General features: G+C 50.2%; 1 protein-coding gene across 2 annotated transcripts in view; it reads right to left on the bottom strand.

The window, feature by feature from the left end:
• LOC139263088 (E3 ubiquitin/ISG15 ligase TRIM25-like) overlaps window positions 1-19,554 on the bottom strand; it is a 35,840-nt gene extending 16,286 nt beyond the window's left edge. Inside the window, exons 1-4 of one of the 2 annotated variants that reach the window (XM_070878626.1) lie at window positions 18,972-19,554; window positions 9,222-9,317; window positions 7,542-7,772; window positions 1,921-1,943 (exon numbers count right to left, since the gene is read on the bottom strand). In XM_070878626.1, the coding sequence (XP_070734727.1) occupies window positions 1,921-1,943; window positions 7,542-7,772; window positions 9,222-9,317; window positions 18,972-19,532 (911 nt within the window). In that variant the 5' untranslated portion in view covers window positions 19,533-19,554. The remainder of the gene's footprint in view (window positions 1-1,920; window positions 1,944-7,541; window positions 7,773-9,221; window positions 9,318-18,971) is intronic. The other variant, XM_070878625.1, reaches the window with a different exon arrangement.
• Between the last annotated feature and the right edge of the window lie 368 nt (window positions 19,555-19,922).

Here is a 19,922-nt window from a genome sequence, read left to right as displayed (position 1 = left end):
GAGATATACATAGGCGAAGTGAGTGGGCAAAATTTGGCAGATGGAGTATGATGTGGGAAAATGTGAGGTTATCCACTTTGGTAGAAGTAAAAAAGCAAATTATTATTTAAATGGGAAGAGATTACAAAATGCTGAGAGACCGAGGGGTCCTTGTACATGAAACACAAAATGTTAGCATGTAGATACAGCAAGTAAATAGGAAGGCAAATGGAACATTGACCTTTATTGCAAGGGAGATGAAGTATAAAAGTAGGGAAGTCCTGCGACAACTGTACAGGGTGTTGGTGAGACCACACCTGGAGTACAGCGTACAGTTTTGGTCTCCTTATTTAAGGAGGGATATTCTTGCTTTGGAGGTCGTTCAGAGAAGGTTCACGAGTTAGATTCCTGAGATGAGAGGGTAGTCTTATGAAGAAAGGTTGAGCAGGTTGGGTCTATACTTATTGGAGTTTAGAAGAATGAGAGGGGATCTTACTGAAACATCTAAGATTCTGAGGGGGCTTGACAGGGTATATACGGAGAGGATGTTTCCCCTCATGAGGGAATCTAGAACTAGGGGGCATAGTTTCAGAATAAGGGGTCTCAAATTTAAACCGGAAATTAGGAGGAATTTCGTCTCCCAGAGGGTTGTGAATCTTTAGAAATCTCTACCTCAGAGAGCTGTGGAGGCTGGGTCACTGAATATATTTAAGGTGGAGATAAACAGGTTTTTGAAAGAGAAAGGAGGCAAGGGTTATGGGGAATGGGTAGAGAAGTAGAGTTGAGTCCAAGGTCAGATCAGCAATTAACTTATTGAATGGCGGAGCAGGCTCGAGGGGCCCAATGGCTTACTCCTGCTCCTAGTTCTTATGTTTTCATGACCCCAGCCCGACCCCATTCCCAGCTATTCCAATTTTAACAAACACAAATCAGGCCATCGACGAGGCTCCTGCGAAGGGCAGGCGGGGCCTAATGAACAATGGAAAGTGTGAGCCTGAGGATATAATGGGGGCGGTGGGTGAAATGTGAGTGTGGGTCAGGGGGAGGCCTGTGCTGTCGGCTCCCCGGCAGCAGATCCGAGACGGGAGGAGCCGACTGGCCAAGGTAAGTGCTAAAGATCTGCTCCTTTTAGCTTGTGGGCCCAGAGGAGCAGGAGAGCCCCAGGCCTCACAAGGAAGCCTTTGGCCTCCCTCAGCTGCACCCGCCCTGGGGCCTCTCCCACCACCCCGGAGCCTCTGCTTCCCTCTGTACTGAGTGACGGGGAACGCCCCCACGGGTGTATCCCCAGCTGCGGCCTCCTGCCGCTTGTTTCGCTCCGTCCACCTGCCAGGTCGTCAATTACCGACAGGGTCTCCACGTCCCTGACCTTCCCAGGTTAATGGTATCCCCCGCACCCTCCCTACCTCCCCGGTAATATCGGGGTCAGAGTGTCCAGGGACACTGACATAACTGGGACATCTCAGCACCCACTCATTTCTCTGTTCGTGGATAGAATGAGCCAATCACAACACATTTTACTGTCACCCTGACACTGGGACCTGACCCTCTCCTCATTCTCCATGGACTGGTTGATAGAACAAGCCAATCACACAGCACTTACTGACCCAATGGAATAAAGCTGTCACTGACACACATGGAGCCTTTAGGAAGCCTCGGTTAGATACAGGTTACTGCATTTTTCTCTCTCTCTCACTTCCTGTCTAACAGCTTCCTGAGAAGCTCGACACACCGATGGAACAGCCCATGTCACTGCCATTTCCCACAGGCTGCCTGAGCCAAGAACCCCTCAGGCCCCAGTTACACATCACTCAATATTCCCACCATTTGAAAGCTCCTTATCTGGGAAGGTTTCCAAGCCGTGATTCTACTTTCACTCTTCTCCCAGATACAGGTGAAGGTTCCCTATCAGCAGCAGGTACTGTGTGACGGAGAGGGACTTACCTGGAAAGGAGCTGCTTCGAGTTCTGTGAATAAAGAGAGGAGATCAAATCAGTCAACGAACAAACCAACATCCAACGGAAACAAACGGTGAATTTGGGATTGAGAGTAAAGAGTTCAGTGTGTAACAGTAGGTGGGGCCAGTCACAGGTTTCATGTATCCCACATACTGTATATAACTGTATCTTACCATGCTATACATGACTGTAACTGGATATGACCTGTAACAATAAGCATACCTTACCACCAGGGGTGCACTTGCAGGAAACACTCCATACCTGTCCGACTGAGGTATATAAAGGGAGGTCTCAGGCAAGTGCGGCACTGGAGAGCTGGAATTAAAGGTGCAGGTCCTGAGTGACCTTGACTTCAGCATGTGTCTCGTGTAAGTCAGTACGTTAGCGTCAGGACTTAACAGTGGCGACGAGTTACGGGATCCCAGAATCCACAGAATGGCTACCAACAGCTCAGATGAGAAATACAATGCTGGAGACAATTGGGATGACTTTATAGAAAGGCTCCAGCAAAGCTTTGTGACCAAAGACTGGCTGGGCGACGATAAGGCAGACAAGAGAAGAGCCCATCTCTTGACCAGCTGTGGCTCGAAAACATACACTTTAATGAAAGACCTGCTGGCACCCAAGAAACCAGCAAGCAAGTCGTTTGAGGAGTTGAGCACGCTGGTGAGAGACCACCTGAAGCCAGCGAGCAGCCTACACATGGCCAAACACAGGTTCTACAACTACAGACGCTGTGTGGGCCAAAGCTTACCCGACTTCATGGCGGAACTTCGGAGGCTGGCTAGTTCATGTGAGTTCCCCGATGAACTAAGGAGAGAAGTACTGAGAGAATTTTTTATTGAAGTAATAGGCCACGCAGGCCTATTCCGAAAGCTTATAGAGACTAAGAACTTGACTTTAGTGGCAGCAGCACTGGTCGTACAGACGTTCTTGGCAGATGAAGAAGAAACGAGGCTGATCTATACTTTGGGTACGACAACCAACGAGGCATCGAAACAAGGGGTTCACATTGTGAAACAAACAGCTACCCCTACACACAGACAAAGGCAGGAGAGCAGGCCTCCAACAGCAGACAGTGGCGCCAGAAGCCATCGAAATCAAATGCCACATGAACGGCCGATCACACCTCATCAACCCACAATGTGAGCAATCAACAACAGATTGAGAGAAGCTCAAGGGAGATCAGCCAGACACAGCTCATCCTTCGGAAACAATGGAAACGGTCTGTGTTGGAGATGTGGGGGAAGGCACTCAACCAGGGTGTGTCGATTTCAGCATGCCATTTGCGGAAACTGCAACTATACAGGGCATCTGGCTCGCATGTGCAGAAAAACAGCAGCTCGGCTGGTATACAAATTGGAAGGGTCAGAAAGCGGACCAGAACAGTGCACGTGACGCCGAGGTACAGAGGGTTAACACGATCAATGTCCACTGTTCTTACACCAAGACGCCTCCAATTATGATGAGGGTTCTACTCAACGGGATACCCGTCAACATGGAACTGGATATGGGGGCCAGTCAATCCCTCATGAGCGTTCAACAATTTGAACAGCTGTGGCCGCACAAAAGCAACAGACCAAAACTCACAAAGACCAATACCAAACTAAGGACCTATACTAAAGAAATCGTCCCAGTCCTTGGCAGCGCCATGCTCTCAGTCACACACAAAGGGATGGTGCCCCGACTTTCCCTGTGGATTGTCTCCGGGGATCTCCCAGCCCTGTTGGGGAGAAGCTGGCTAGTAGAACTTAATTGGAAATGGGATGATGTTCACGCCATGTCATCAGAGGAACGGACCTCCTGCTCAACAGTTCTAAGCCGTTTTGAACATCTCTTTCAGCCAGGTGTGGGCACCTTCAAAGGGGCTAAAGTTAGAATCTACATCACACAGAATGCCAGACCGGTCCATCACAAGGCTAGAGCTGTGCCTTATGTGATGAGGGAAAAGATTGAAAATGAACTGGACCGGCTTCTGCGGGAAGGCATAATTTCTCCCGTGGAATTCAGCGACTGGGCAAGTCCCATCGTCCCCGTCATGAAGCCTGATGGATCCGTGCGAATCTGTGCGGATTACAAGTCTACCATAAACAGAGTCTCCCTACAGGACCAATACCCGCTGCCCAGAGCGGAGGACCTATTTGCCACGTTGGCTGGAGGAAAACTTTTCTCAAAACTTGACCTCACATCTGCGTATATGACGCAAGAACTGACCGAAGAGTCTAAGCTACTCACCACCATCAACACACATCGAGGCCTTTTTGTGTACAATCGATGCCCATTCGCATCAGGTCGGCAGCTGCTATATTCCAGCGCAACATGGAGAGTCTGCTCAAGTCCATCCCGGGGACGGTCGTGTTTCAAGATGACATACTCATCATGGGCAGGAACACCGACTCTCACCTCCGCAATCTTGAGGAAGTACGAAGTCGATTGGATCAGGTAGGCCGAAGTGTTAAGAAATCCAAGTGTCTGTTTCTCATGCCTGAGGTTGAATTTTTGGGCAGAAGGATTGCCGCTGATGGAATCCGCCCAACCGAATCCAAAACCGAAGCGATTTGCCTGGCACCCAGGCCCCGGAATGTTTCGGAACTGCACGCCTTTCTCGGGCTACTCAATCACTTTGGGAACTTTATGCAGAACTTGAGCATGCTGCTGGAGCCTCTCCACGTGCTACTCAGAAAGGGGTGTGATTGGTTTTGGGGGGACGCCCAAGAACGCGCCTTCAATGAGGCACGCAACATTCTATATTCCAAGAGTGTTTTAGCCTTTTTTGACCCAGGTAAAAAGTTAGTCCTTACGTGTAATGCGGGGTCGGGTGCATTTTACAGCACGTCAATGATGCGGGTAAATTGTAGCCCGTTGCTGATGCCTCCAGGTCACTTTCGCGGGCGGAGCGTGGGTACGTTATGGTTGAGAAGGAGGCGCTCGCATGCATATACGGTGTCAAAAAAATGCATCAATACCTTTTCGGGGCCAAGTTTGTGTTAGAAACTGACCACAAACCCCTCATGTCCCTACTATCCGAGTGCAAGGAAATCAACGCCAACGCCTCGGCACGCATTCAGCGATGGGCACGTATGCTGGCGGCTTATGACTACACGATAAGGCATAGACCAGGCACAGATAACTGTGCCGACGCGCTTAGCAGGCTACCCCTGGCAACCACAGAAGGGTCTGATGAACAGGACTGTGAGATGGTCATGACAATCAATGCCTTTGAATCCACAGGTTCGCCCATGACGGCTCGCCAAATCAGCGCCTGGATGACCAGCGACCCCACGTTATCTCTAGTTAAAAGATGCGTTTTAATCGGTGACTGGGCAGAGGCTCGCGATGCCTGCCCCGAGGAAGTCAAACCCTTCCATAGGCGCATGCATGAACTCTCACTACAGGCAGACTGCCTGATATGGGGCAGCCGAGTAGTTATGCCCTTACGAAGCAGGGAGGCGTTTGTCTGGGAGCTCCATCGCGAGCACCCGGGGATCGTCCTTATGAAGGCCATAGCCAGATCCCACGGCTGGTGGCCTGGCATTGACGTGGACTTGGAGATCTGCGTCTGTCGGTGCACCATTTGTGCCCAACTCAGTAATGCCCCCAGTGAGGCCCCCCTAAGCCCCTGGCCCTGGCCCACCAAACCGTGGTCGCGGGTGCATGTAGACTATGCGGGCCCATTCATGGGCAAAATGTTCCTCGTAGTCGTTGATGCATTTTCAAAATGGATCGAGTGCATCATTTTGAACTCGAGCACCACCTCCACCACTATGGAGAGCCTTAGAACCATGTTTGCAACGCACCGCATTTCTGACATGTTGGTCAGTGATAATGGTCCGTGCTTCAACAGCACAGAATTTCACGATTTTATAGTTGACCACGGTATAAATCATGTTAAGACGGCACCTTTCAAGCCGGCCTCCAATGGCCAGGTGGAGCGAGCAGTGCAGATCATTAAACAAGGCATGCTCAGAATCCAAGGTCCCACGCTGCAGAACCGCCTGTCGCGACTGCTGCTGGCATACAGATCTCGTCCGCATTCGTTGACTGGGGTTCCCGCTGCGCAACTATTGATGAAACGAACCTTAAAGACCAGGCTCTCGTTAATCCTCCCAGACATGCATGAAATTGTTGAGGCTAAGCGTCAAAAGCTAACTGAGTACCATGACCGAAATTCGAGGGGGAGGTGGAATGAGATAGGGGATAAAGTGTTTGTGCTGAACTATGGCCGGGGTCCCAAATGGCTTGCAGGGACAGTAACAGACAAAGAGGGAAACAGGCTACTGGTTGGACAAATGGATAATGGCCAAACCTGCTGGAGGCATGCAGACTAAGTAAAAAGTAGATTCACTGATAACACTGAAGAGCCAGAGGCAGACTACAATGTGGAACTCACATCACACCTGGTGGACAGACAGGTGGAACAACCTGAGGAAAGGGCAGTCGCAACAGACAGCCCAGGCGAGATACCAGCAATCACACCGAACGAAAAACAGGCACCAAGGCAAACAACTGAACCACAACTAAGACGCTCCATGCGAGAGCGCAGACCACCTGAGAGACTGAATCTATAAAGGCAATTAGACCTTTGGGGAGGGTGATGTCATGTACCTCACATTACTGTATATAACTGTATCTTACCATGCTATACATGACTTAACTGGATATGACCTGTAACGATAAGCATACCTTACCACCAGGGGTGCACTTGCAGGAGACACTCCATACCTGTCCCACTGAGGTATATAAAGGGAGGTCTCAGGCAAGTGCGGCACTGGATAGCTGGAATTAAAGGTGCAGGTCCTGAGTGACCTTGACTTCAGCATGTGTCTCGTGTAAGTCTGTACATTAGAGTCAGGACTTTACAACAGGAATGGGGAATAATCTCACATTTCACTGCACTCCATCCTGGGGCAGCACCAACACTCCGAGGGCAGGGCTGAGAGGGCACCGACACTCCGAGGGCAGGGCTGAGGGGGCACCAACACTCCGAGGGCAGGGCTGAGGGGGCATCGACACCCCGAGGGTAGGGCTGAGGGGGCACCAACACTCAGAGGGCAGGGCTGAGGGGGCAGCGACACTCCGAAGGCAGGGCTGAGGGGGCACCGATACTCCAAGGGCCGGGCTGAAGGGGCACCAACACTCAGAGGGCAGGGCTGAGGGGGCACCAACACTCAGAGGGCAGGGCTGAGGGGACACCAATACTCAGAGGGCAGGGCTGAGGGGGCACCAACACTCCGAGGGCAGGGCTGAGGGGGCATCGACACTTCGAGGGTAGAGCTGAGGGGGCACCGACCGAGGGCAGGGCTGAGGGAACACCAACACTCAGAAGGATGGGCTGAGGGAGCACCAACACTCAGAGGGCAGGGCTGAGGAGGCACCGACACTCTGAGGGCAGGGCTGAGGGGACACCAACACTCAGAGGGCAGGGCTGAGTGGACACCAACACTCCGAGGGCAGAGCTGAGGGGACACCAACACTCCGAGGGCAGGGCTGAGGGGGCAGCACCAATGCTGGGCCCCACCAACAATCTTCAAACAATTCAGCCCTCACACCAGCCTCACAGAAAGGCCCCATTCCCCAGCCATGGCCCTGTTTATATTGAAGATGTACCTGAATAAAGGAGAGAGGGTCCCTCTGTAGCAGACTCTGGGTTTCTCCATCTATTAATGTAATCTGTTCCATCCTCTTGTTTAATGCTTCAGAACAGTTTCTAATCTGTGCGAGAGCTCGGAGCCCCTCCTCATCGATCAGTTTCAGTGCATATTCTTCATCTTCTTCCAGCTGTCTCCTCCATTCAGAGAAGCTCTTCGATAGCTTTCCTTTCAGCTCCTTGATTCGTGTCTGAAACCCAAACCAACTCTCATTACAAACGGCCCTTCCACACAGTGTTACCCTGAGCACACGGCACTTTCCAGGGACGGGACAGTTTGTTTAGATCACCACTCGATCGCCCGTTAAAGATAGACAAGCAGTGGGGGTGTCTACTGGCAGTGGGGGTGTCTACTGGCAGTGGGGGTGTCTACTGGGAGAGGAAACAGAGTTTAACCAGTGTTGCCTTGAGGTTAAATGTAAGAGCATTTTTTGTTTTTTACTCCTTCATAGCATGTGGGTGTCGCTGGCAAGGTCAGCATTTATTGCCCATCCCTAATTGCCCTTGAGAAGATGCTGGTGACCGCTTCTTGAACCGCTGCAGTCTGTGTGGTGAAGGTACAGCCACAGTGTTATTAGGGAGGGAGTTCCAACGATGATGAAGGAACGGCGACATATTTCCAAATCAGGATGATGTGTGACTTGGAGGGGAACTTGCAGGTGATGGTGCTCCCATGCGCTTGCTGCCCTTGTCCTACTAGGTGGTCACGGTCAGGGTTTGGGAGGTGCTGCTGAAGAAGCCTTGGTGAGTTCTTGCAGTGCATCTTGTAGATGGCACACACTGCAGCCATGGTGCATCAATGATGGAGGGAGTTAATGTTTGAGATGGTGGATGGGGTTCAGATTAAGCAGGCTGCTTTGTCCTCGATGGTGTCGAGCTTCTTGAGTGTTGTTGGAGCAGCACTCATCCAAGCAAGTGGAGAGTATTCCATCACACTCCTGACTTATGCCTTGTAGATGGTGGAAAGGCTTTGGGGAGTCTGGAGGTGAGACACTTCCCACAGAATACCCAGCCTCTGACCCGCTCTTGCTGCCACAGTATTTATGTGGCTGGTCCAGTTAAGGTTCTGGTCAATGGTAACCCCCAGGATGTTGATGGTGGGAGACTCAGTGATGGTAATCTTGTTGAATATCAAGGAGCAGTGGTTAGACTCTCGCTTGTTGGAGATAGTCATTGCCTGACACTTGTGTGGTGCGAATGTTACTTGCCACTTATCAGCCCAAGCCTGAATGTTGTTCCGGTTTTGCTGCATGCGGGCATGAACTGCTCGAATATCTGAGGAATTGCGAATGGCCCTGAACACTGTGCAATCATCAGCGAACATAATTGAGGTATTTAAAATGATGGACGGATTATTGGACTCACTCATTGGGTGAGGTACTGGAGATGGATCGGGATGGTAGGACGAGCGGGCCTGTGTATAAAATCCATAGGCACAGGTACCTAAGTGATGCAATAATACTCCCTGGGAGGGGCAGGTAGAGTTAAGCAGTTCCCCTCACATCAAACACACGGGAACTCCGTGTAATCAGTGACTCAGCCCCAGCACAACCAGCCCGGTTTGGAAGCCTGTTTCTGATGTGTTCATTGACTCAGCGGGGAGACAAACCCTTTCTAAATCCAGCTCCACTTTTCCCGACCTTTATTTCAGCTTCTGATCTCCCCAAATCTCGCTGTTTGCTGGAACAATTCTGCTGGACTCCCCGAAGCTTCTCGGTTTCTCTCTCCAATTCTTCCTGTAAAGGCAATTGGAAAGTGTTTAAAGTCACAACCTGCTTTTATATTGAGATTTTAATGTCGTAAAACATCCTAAAGTGCTTCACAGGAGCGTAATCAGACAAAAATTGACACCAAGCCAAAGGAGGAGACTTTCGGACAGGTGACAAAATGTTGTTGAGGTAGGTTTTGATGATTGTCTTAACGGAGAGGTGGAGAGGTGAAATCCCACAGCTTCAGGCATAGAATGGGGTGTTGTCAAACTCTTTGCTTCTGAGGCCCCTCCCATATTATAAAAATTCCCCACCACCACCCATAACACAACACAAGTGTTTTCTCTGTGTAAAGATGCGTTGGTGGAAACTGAGTCCAATCTGGGAATTGTCCAAGTGCTGTATGTTTCTTATATCTTTAAATCGCAATAATATCAGTTTCAAATTATTCACAATAATCAAAGTGGCTCAGCAACTTTCATTGTGGCATCTTCGAGGTAATAACAAATTACTGTCATAATATTAACCCCGAATATTCCTAATTAATCTGCTCACAGAATAAAATTAGTGTGGAGACTGACCCAGAATCGGCGTCCTAAGCCCAGCAACAGCTAAAAACCCATGTAGTTGCAGAGACCGATTGGCCGGCCAGATCCCAGTGATCCTGTAACTAGTGATCAAAACCTAGGTGTCAATCCAGGGCTCTGTGCAATAACCTGGCAGAAACTGAAGAGTTTACCTTTCAGAATGGATTGGACAGATTAATCAGCATCCTGCTGCAGATTTAGAATCACAATACAAGTGTTGCAGCTCAGTGAGAAGTCCTTGCATTACCACATATTCTGGGGCCGGTAATGACATGCGATTTCAGTCTGAGACTGAAAGTGGAGCAGACAGGCGCACACAGAATGATCAACACAAGTGGACCAAAGGTACAAACACAATCGCAAATGCTAAGCTGGCCACAGGGAGAAATTGATATGGAAGAAGATTGATCTGACATTAAAAGCCTCAGGGGTGAGTCAAAAATAAACCATCGCGAAGAGAGCGATTGGATGAATAGCATTTAGCTGTCTGTCTATCAATTTAACAAACACACACACATGTATATTATTGTGTCTATAAGCACTCTAGTAATGACTCCACGAGGCAAGGTATTGTACTTGAACTGTGGTGACCTTAGTCCATTTATTACAGCTCTTGAGTGAGGATACAGCATGGTGAGCTCCCTTTTATACCTGGTTACCTGTTGTGTACAGGGGACCCCGAGGTCTCCACCAGTTGCACCCTCTGGTGGTACAAGCACAGTGTATACAGTGTGAAGGTACATCCAGTAGTCTTATGTAACTGTACATTGAATGTACAGGGAATATACTTACGTTATACATGCTCAACATCACTCTCCCCTAAGCCTTGTGCCACTGGCCTTTGCAGTATGTGCTCGGGCCTTAGACTTGAGTGCCCAAAACCCTTGCACCTTGTCTAAGCTTTGGCATGGCTCTCTCCCTGTTGACCCCCAAGTCCTTATTGCCACAACATTGGGAAATGGTCAGCAGTGGGCGGTTTGAGGTTGCAGTGGGGGTTGAGCGGGTTCTGGGTATGATCCATGTGTGTCCTTGGCTACATATATCCATTCCCCCCCCCCCCGCCCATACATAGACCACGTGTGTGGCTCAACACCTGCATGTACATACACGCACAGAAAAAAAGGAACAAAAAAAAGGCATGGGATTAATTACATCATTGTTTGGGTTCTGCAGTAGTGGAACAAGTATATTTTACAGGTAAGGTACATACGTGGTATCACAGTCTTGCCCCTGGGTTGTGTGGGTGCAGGTGGGTGAGGATGCTAGTTTCACAGTGACCGGACTGTGCCCAGGTTGTCTGATGGTGGTGCTGCGCGCCCTGCCAGCTGGGTGGGCTCCGATCGCTCACCTGGCTGAGTCTCGGGGCCTTTGCCGTTGCCTAGTGGTGGGCAGAGCCACAGGTGTGTGGCCTCCCTGTCCTCCGTTGAGGGCTGCTGTGTCTTTTTGCTGCCCTTCAGCGATAGTGGGAGCCTGGTCATCGCAGGTCCCGTTGGGAAAGCTGGAGGGTGCTAGCCTCTTGCTCCCGGTACTGGCCCCTGGTGGCCAGAGAGGTAGGGCCGATCAGGGGCAGGGTGCCAGTAATGGTGCCTTTGCCATCTTCTGATCGCTGGCCCTGCAGCTGGTATGCTCCCTCTGTGTGTGGCCACGCTCCCTGGGACATCACATTGGTCCCGGAGGTGCAGGCTACATGGTCGGGTTGCCCACTGGACCTGGGTGCTTCCGACGTGAGGTTGCCCTTGGTTTTGTCGGCACGCTTGTAAATCCCGGCATCGCACATCATCACTTCATTTACTCTCGCAATACATTGGTTCCGACCACAATCGCCCGACTTATCATGGTTAGTTACATTTACAAACTTGAATTTGTCAATTACATCTCTTACATATGTGTCACCGGCATCGCTGTATGAAGAGTGGAACTGTCCCTTTAATTGTGATGGGTTGCCAGTCTCCTTTAAGAGGGCCTTGCAATCTTTACCTCAATCCGGTTTGCTGCTCGGCATCACGTGTTGCTCCATCAACGCTGCCCCTCGTGGTCTAGCCGCCGCCATCTTTACTTCAGATGATCCTTTTCTCCCCAGGTTCTGCCATGGAAGCAGGAAAATTGCTTTCTGCGCCGATTTTCTATCTCCGGAGTCCTGCCACTGGAGCCTGGAAGGTGAGGTTGGGTCGTTGTGGCTGGATCATCTCGCTGTTAGGTTGAGCGGTCTGGGTCGTCTCCATGCAGTCGGGTTGAGTGGCTGGTTTTTCAGGTGCTGTGCTGATCCAACTTCGGGGCCGCGGAGGACGTCGATCGTTGGAGGTTGGAGGTTTTCCCAGCTCCAACGGATCTTTTTCATCCATATTCTTCCTAACAGCGTTGGACCATCACGAGCAATGATCCACAAAGGTCACTTGTGTATTGTGCCGTCATGGGACACCTGGACATCCACGCTGCCAACGACTGGGATGGTGTCGTTTGTATAGGTGATCTTCACTTGGATCGGGATCATTTTAGGGCGTTCGACTGGATTGTCCCAGAGTTTCTCAAAGGCCGCCTGATTCATCAGTGACTAGCTCGCCCCTGTGTCCACCTCCATCGTGACTGGAACACCGTTGATTTCGACTTCCATTTTCAACAGGGAACTCTCGGTGGTGCAGGTAAACACTCCATACACCTCATCTTGGGGCTGAGCTGCCTCATGGACTCTCTCTTCATCGTCGCTGGAGTCCAGATGATCAGCCAACTTTTCATCGACTCGGTGAGTACGATTTCTCTTGCACATTCGCTAGAGGTGGCCCTTCGTGTTACAGCCTTTGCATGTATAGTCTTTATAGCAGCACTGGTGGGCCCTGTGGTTTCCTCCACAGTGCCAGCATGGGGTTAGCCGATTGGCCCCATGTGGCGGACTCAGGGTTGCGGGACTCGGGGTTCTGTTCTCTCTTCCTTGAGAGAAACTGCTTGCAGCAACCCTGCCTCTAAAAGGCGCCAGTTGGTTAACAGTACTTGCCGGGTTAGAGTCCTGGGGGTGAGACATCCGCTTGGAATCACAGGCCGAGATCATGAACGCCTGGCTCATGTTAATTGCCTTCTGCAGGGTGACCGTGGTGTCCGCAGAGAGCAGCTTGTGGAGAAAGCCCTCGTGGCCCATTCCAAGAACGAAGATGTCCCACAGTGCTTCGGTGAGGTGCTCGCCAAAATCACACGGTGCAGCCAATCGTCTGAGGTCTGCAGCATAGTTTGCGATTTCTTGGCCTTCAGGCTGCCGGTGGGTGTAGAACCGGTGTCTGGCTGTGAGGATGTTCTTTTTAATTTTGAGTTGTTCCTGTATCATCGTTACTGATACATTCACAATAAAGGATGAAACTGAGTACTGTGTACAATAAGCAAGCGTGACCTTAGCTGCTTGAATAAGACTCCACAGTGCAGGTAGCTTGTGGGTAGCCTGCTTATATACTGTACTCCCAAGGGATGTTGGGACACCTTGGGACTCCAACAGGTAGGCCCTCTGGTGGTATGTAATACAGGTTACAAGGGGTTAAATACATAACATCACTCCCCGTGAAGTCAATAGTACACTTATTTACAAGGTGAGCCGATCTGGGGCATTACGCTCCCTTGTCGATCGTCTCGGTACAAATGCGGGTGTGGGTGAGTTGGTTAGTTCTTCACTGGGCTGCTGGGGATGGTGAGTTCGGCTTCGTGGTCAACCATGATGTCAGTTCCACTTGTGTGTGTGTTGGAGGGTCAAAGTTGGTGGTGTTTTCATCGGGTTGTTTGTAGCTGTTGGTGAACCACAATTTGATTTGGTCCAAATGTTTTCTGTACGCTAGTCCATTGGCCAATTTGACCTGAAACACCCTACTCCCCTCTTTGGTTATGACCGTGCCAGCGAGCCATTTGGGACCATGTCCATAATTGAGTACAAACACAAGATCATTGACCTTAAAATCGCGTGACAAAATTTGGCGGTCATGGTACACACTTTGTTGATGCCGCTTGCCCTCGACGTGATCATGGAGATCAGGGTGGTCAAGAGAGAGCCTTGTTTTTAGCGGCCTTTTCATGAGCAGCTCGCCTGGGGGAACCCCGGTGAGTGAGTGGGGTCTGGTGCGGTAGCTGAGCAGCACTCGGGACAGCCGGGTCTGCAGGGAGCTTTCCGACACACGTTTCAGGCTTTGCTTGATGGTCTGAACTGCAGGTTCAGCCTGGCTGTTGGATGCGGGCTTGAACGGGGCAGATGTGACATGCTTGATCCCATTGCGGGTCATGAATTCCTTGAATTCAGCACTGGTGAAACACGGCCCATTGTTGCTGACTAGGACATCAGGCAGGCCGTGCATGGCAAATATGGCTCATAGGCTTTCAATAGTGGCCATGGACGTGCTTACAGACATTATTGCACATTCAATCCATTTTGAGTAAGCGTCCAGGACAACCAAAAACATTTTGGCTAGAAATGGGCCCGCATCGTCCACGTGGATCCTTGACCACAGTTTGGATGGCCACGACCACAAACTTAGCAGTGCCTCTCTGGGTGCATTAGTCAGCTGAGAGCAAGTGTTGCATTGGCGCACACATGACTCTAAATCTGAGTCGATGCCAGGCCACCATACATGGGATCTGGCTATGGCTTTCATCATTACAATGCCTGGGTGGGTGCTGTGCAGTTCACATATGAACGTATCTCTGCCTTTCTTGGGCAAGACCTCGCAATTGCCCCACAACAGACAATCCGCCTGCAGGGACATTTCATCTTTGAGCCTGTGGAATGGCTTAATCACCTTCTGCATCTCCGCCGGGACACAGTTTTTTTACCAAGGACAGTAAAGGATCCTGGCTGGTCCAGATCCTGATCTGGCAGGCCGTAATGGGGGACTTTTTGTTTTCGAATGCATCCACTACCATGAGCAAGTCCACTGGCTGTGCCATTTCCACCCCGGTGGTGGGCAATGGCAGCCGACTGAGAGAATCTGCGCAGTTCTCTGTGCCCGGTCTGTGGCGGATTACATAGTTGTATGCCGACAGTGTGAGCGCCCATCTTTGGATGCGGGCAGAGGCATTGGTGTTAATCCCTTTGCTCTCAGAGAACAGCGATGTGAGCGGCTTATGTTCAGTTTCAAGCTCAAACTTGAGGCCAAATAAGTACTGGTGCATTTTCTTTATCCCGTAAACGCATGCCAGAGCCTCTTTTTCAATCATGCTGTAGGCCTTTCGACTTTGGACAAACTCCTGGACGCATAAGCGACTGGTTGTAAAATCCCCGCTTCATTAGCCTGTTGTCACACACACCCGACCCCGTATGACGACGCATCGCAAGCTAGCACTAATCTTTTACAAGGGTTATACAGGACAAGCAGTTTGTTTGAACACAACAGATTTCTGGCTTTCTTGAAGGCAGCCTCTTGTGAAGTCCCCCATACCCAGTCGTCTCCCATGCGCAGCATGTAGGGGTTCTAGCAGGGTGCTTAACCCAGGTAGGAAATTACTGAAATAGTTAAGGAGTCCCAGGAATGACCGTAGCTCCGTCACGTTCTGTGGTCTCGGCGCGTTCTTGATGGCCTCCGTCTTGGCATCGGTGGGTCTGATGCTGTCTGCTGCGATGCTTCTTCCCAAGAACTTGACCTCCTGCACCAGGAAAGCACACTTCGAGCGTTTCAACCTGAGCCCCACGTGATCCAACCGACTAAGGACCTCTTCCAGATTCTTCAAATGGTGTCCCGACCTGTAACCAGTATGTCATCCTGGAAAACCACAGTGCGAGGAACTGACTTTAGCAGGCTCTCCATGTTTCGTTGGAAGATTGCCGCGGCCGACCGAATCCCGCACGGGCATCTGTTATAGATGAACAGACCTTTGTGCATGTTGATGCAGATGAAGCCTTTCGAAGACTCCTCCAGCTCTTACGTCATGTAGGTCGAGGTCAGGTCCAGTTTGGTGAACGTCTTCCCTCCAGCCAGGGTCGCAAATAGGTCGTCTGCCTTGGGTAGCGGGTACTGGTCCTGTAGTGAAAAATGGTTAATTGTTACTTTATAGTCCCCACAAATTCTGACCGTGCCGTCCTCTTTAAGTACCGGGACAAACGGACTAGCCCACTTGTTGAATTCCACCGGCGCGATGATGCCTTCTCGCTGCAGCCTGTCCAGCTCAATTTCCACTTTCTCACGCATCATATACGGTACCGCCTGTGCCTTGTGGTGGATGGGTCGTGTACCGGGAACCAAATGGATCTGAACTTTTGCCTCCGAGAAGCTTCCAATGCCAGGCTCAAACAACGCTGGAAATCTGCTCAGAACCTGGGAACATGAGGCGTCGTCGACAGACGAAAGCGCTTGGATGTCGTCCCAGTTCCAGCGGATTTTACCCAGCCAGCTTCTGCCAAATATTGTGGGGTCATTGCCTGGCACAATCCACAGCGGGAGTTCGTGTACTGCTCCATCATAGAGGACTTTGACATCTCCTTGGTGTAAGTCCTTAGTTTGGTGTGAATGGGCCTGAGCTTGGGCCTGTGTGCCTTTTTGCCCCACAGCCTGTCGAAGGCCTTTTTACTCATTATGGACTGACTCGCACCCATGTCCAGTTCCATCAATACTGGAATTCCTTTCAGTTCAACTTTCAACATTATTGGTGGACATTTTGTGGTGAATGTGTGCACCCCGTACACTTCTGCTTCCTCAGTACGAGACTCCAATTTCCCTGTATGGGTTTCCAATTCAGCCTGATCCACAGTGGATCAATCTTCCTCTGCAACGTGGTGGTTTGCAGGGCTTGCAGGGTTTGCAGCTTCCCTGCACATTCGCTGGAGGTGTCCCATTGTTCTGCAACCGTTGCACGCATAGTGCTTGAAGCGGTATTGATGGGGCCGATGATCACCTGCACAGTGCCAACAAGGTGTTAACTGCCTTGCATTAACGATTGATGGCGAACTCTGGGTCATCTGAGGTTGGGCAGCAGCAGCCGGCGTGTACCTTCTGCCATGTATATTCCTGCTTGAAAACGACGTTACTTTTTGCACAGTACTCTGCGAAATCTGTTTGTTGTCGCTGGTGGACATAAATGCCTGGACTATCGTTATGGCTTTACTTAGATTCGGAGTTTCAACAGTCAACAGTTTGCGAAGGATTGCCTCATGGCCAATGCCCAGTACAAAAAGACTCTAAGCATTTGTTCTATGAATCCCTCAAATTCGCAATGTCCTGCAAGGTGCCTTAGTTCGGCGACATGGCTCTCCAACCGTTGACGTGTCGAACCGATATCTCGCCATCAAAACACTTTCCTTAGGATTTAGGTGCTCCCAGACCAGCGTACCCAATTCTTCATAGGATTTAGTTATTGGTTTTGCCGGAGCTAGGAGATTCTTCATGAGGCCATAGGTTGTTGCCCCACAGACAGTTAGGAGAATCGCCCTTCCTTTGGCAGCGTTCTCGTCTCATTCCAGCTTGTTGGCACAAAGTATTGGTCGAGTCTCTCTATGAAGGCCTCCCAATCATCCCCTTCTGAGAAGTTCTCCAGGATACCAACTGTTCTTTGCATTTTTACGTGGTTGTTCGTTTCCTTGTCACCAATTGATACGTTCACAATAAAGGATGAAACTGAGTACTGTCTACAATGAGCAAGTGTGATCTTAGCTCCTTTAATAAGACTCCAGAGTGCAGGTACCTCATCGGTGGCCTGCTTATATACTGTGCTCCCAAGGGGGAAATTGTTGCTCCTATATTTAATATCAGCATGTTGATGCTTTCTGACAAATTCATGCCTCTTTTTATTTCATTTTGCATTTACCGATTCTGATCCCACTGCCAGGTCCTTTCAGGGCTGGATGTTGAGCAAGCAGCGTGATCAATCAGAGGCAGTGGAGGGGTTGAGAGAGGCTTTGGTGAGGTAGAGCTGGGTGTCTCACCGTATATGTGGAACCTGACGTTGTGATTTTTGGATGATGTCGCCAAGGGACATCATGTAGATGAGAAATAGGAAGGGGACAAGTGAAGATCCATGGGGGACTCCAGAGGTAATGGTGCGGGAGTGGGAAGAGAAGCCATTGTAGCAGATCCTTTGGCTATGACTGGATCGGTAAGGTTGAAATCAGGTGAGGGCAGTCCCACTCAGCTGGACAACAGAGGATAGGCATTGGAGGAGGATGGTGTGACACCGTGTCAAAGGCTGCAGAGAGGTGGAGAAGGATGAGGAGGGATAGTGCACCAGGGTCATCATCACAGAGGATGTCATTTGGAACTTTTTAGTCGGGCTGTTTAAGAGCTGTGACAGAGGCGGAAACCAGATGGGAGAGGGTCAAACATGGAGTTACTGGAATGATGGGCACGGATTTGGGAGGCGACAACACGTACAACAACTTTGGCGAGGAAAGGGATGCTATGATGGGACGGTAGTTTGCAAGGGCCGAGGGGGTCAAGGTGAGATTTTTTTGAGGAGGGAGTGATGACAGCAGATTTGAAAGGGAGTGAACAGTCCCTGAGGAGAGAGAACCATTCACAATATCAGTGAGCGGGAGGGGGGGTTGGTGGGGCGGGGGCAGCAAGGGAGGGTGGGTATCCTGCCTGCCATCTCTCTCGCACGTCAATCTCTCCCTCACCATAGCTCCCCCCACGGCAATCTCTCTCCTCCTCAATCTCTCCCTCATCATCTTTCTCCCTCCTCAATCTCTCCTTCACCATCTCTCTCCCCAACAATCTCTCTCCTCCCTCAATTTCTCCCACCACCAATCTCTCTCCCAGCAATCTCTCACCCCCAACAATCTATGTCCCCCTCAGTCCCTCTCCCAGCAATCTGTCCCCATCAATCTCTCCCCCAGTAATCTCGCCCTCCCGCCACAATCTCTCCACCGTGCTCTGATCACCGTTTTCCACCCCCTCTCCCTCCAACCCACAGAGCCCTGATTTTTGATTGACCAGGACCGCCCCCAGCATTCCCCAGCTCCTGCCTTGTCCCGCAGGATTTCCTGCCTGCCAGAGCTCATCTTCACAATATGGTTGACTGCCGGATGGTAAACAGAGTGAAATAATTCCCAATAAGGTCCTGCCATTAAATTTGGCTAGACATCAGCATTCCAGGTAACTTCTAGGTTTCTGTATTTAATATCAGGAATTGTGTCACTCACCTTAATTGCAGCTTGTGCCTGATCCAGACTCAGCAGTGTATGCGATTTATGTTTCCCTGTTATTATACAGGAACCACACACACACTCTGCATCATCTTTACAGAAGAACTCAAGGACTTTCTTATGGTCAGGACACTGTCTGTCTGTAAGGTCAGTCACAGGCTCGATTAGGGTGTGTCCATTTAAAGCCTTGTTCAGCAGATGTCGTTTTATGTGAATGGAACAAAAGGAAGAAAAACAAATAAGACACGTCTTCACAGCTGGGGATTGATTGTCAATGCAGTAATCGCACATGACATGGGCTGAATCAGCAGAAAGCTGTGACTTGTCGTATTTTTCCACGATATTACACAGCGTGAAGTTTCTCTCCAGACTGGGCTTGGGGTTAAATTTCCGACGACATTGAGGACACTCAAACCCTCCTGGGCCTGCTGTCTGGGTCCAAACTCCCTCAATACATTTCATACAGAAACTGTGCAGACAGGGTAATGCCACAGGATTCTGGTACACGTGGAGACACACAGCACAGGTTAATTCAGCCTCTAAAGCTCCGAGCTCCATTGCTACAGCTCCTGAAGCAAATTCACACAGTGCCGGAGAGAGTGAGGAACCAGAGCAGGAAGTGAAGTTCTTATAAATACTCAGTGCAGTAAATGACAATGTTAGTTTCACTTTGATGACTCACTTTGGCTGAAGACCAACACTTCAGGCCTGCAGTCACAGTTCACAACAATAATCAGAAAAATAAGATTGTAGTTCTACAATCTGGAGGCAGAATACAGCAAGCTGGGCTCAGTAAACACAGACCCAAAACTGATCAACTCAGACCAGACCCAAAATAGACTAACAAGCAAATTAAAACCAGTATAAAAAGGAAAAATAAACGTTACAAACCCTGCAGAGAGGAAGGGGGAGGAGTTCTCCGGGTGGAATAGAAAAATATACAAAAAG

Source organism: Pristiophorus japonicus, chromosome 4 (assembly GCF_044704955.1).
Source record: "Pristiophorus japonicus isolate sPriJap1 chromosome 4, sPriJap1.hap1, whole genome shotgun sequence".
In the NCBI taxonomy this organism is placed as follows: Eukaryota; Metazoa; Chordata; class Chondrichthyes; family Pristiophoridae; genus Pristiophorus; species Pristiophorus japonicus.
The sequence above is the reverse complement of the archived record's forward strand: the minus strand, read 5'-3'. Positions and strand labels throughout refer to the sequence as shown.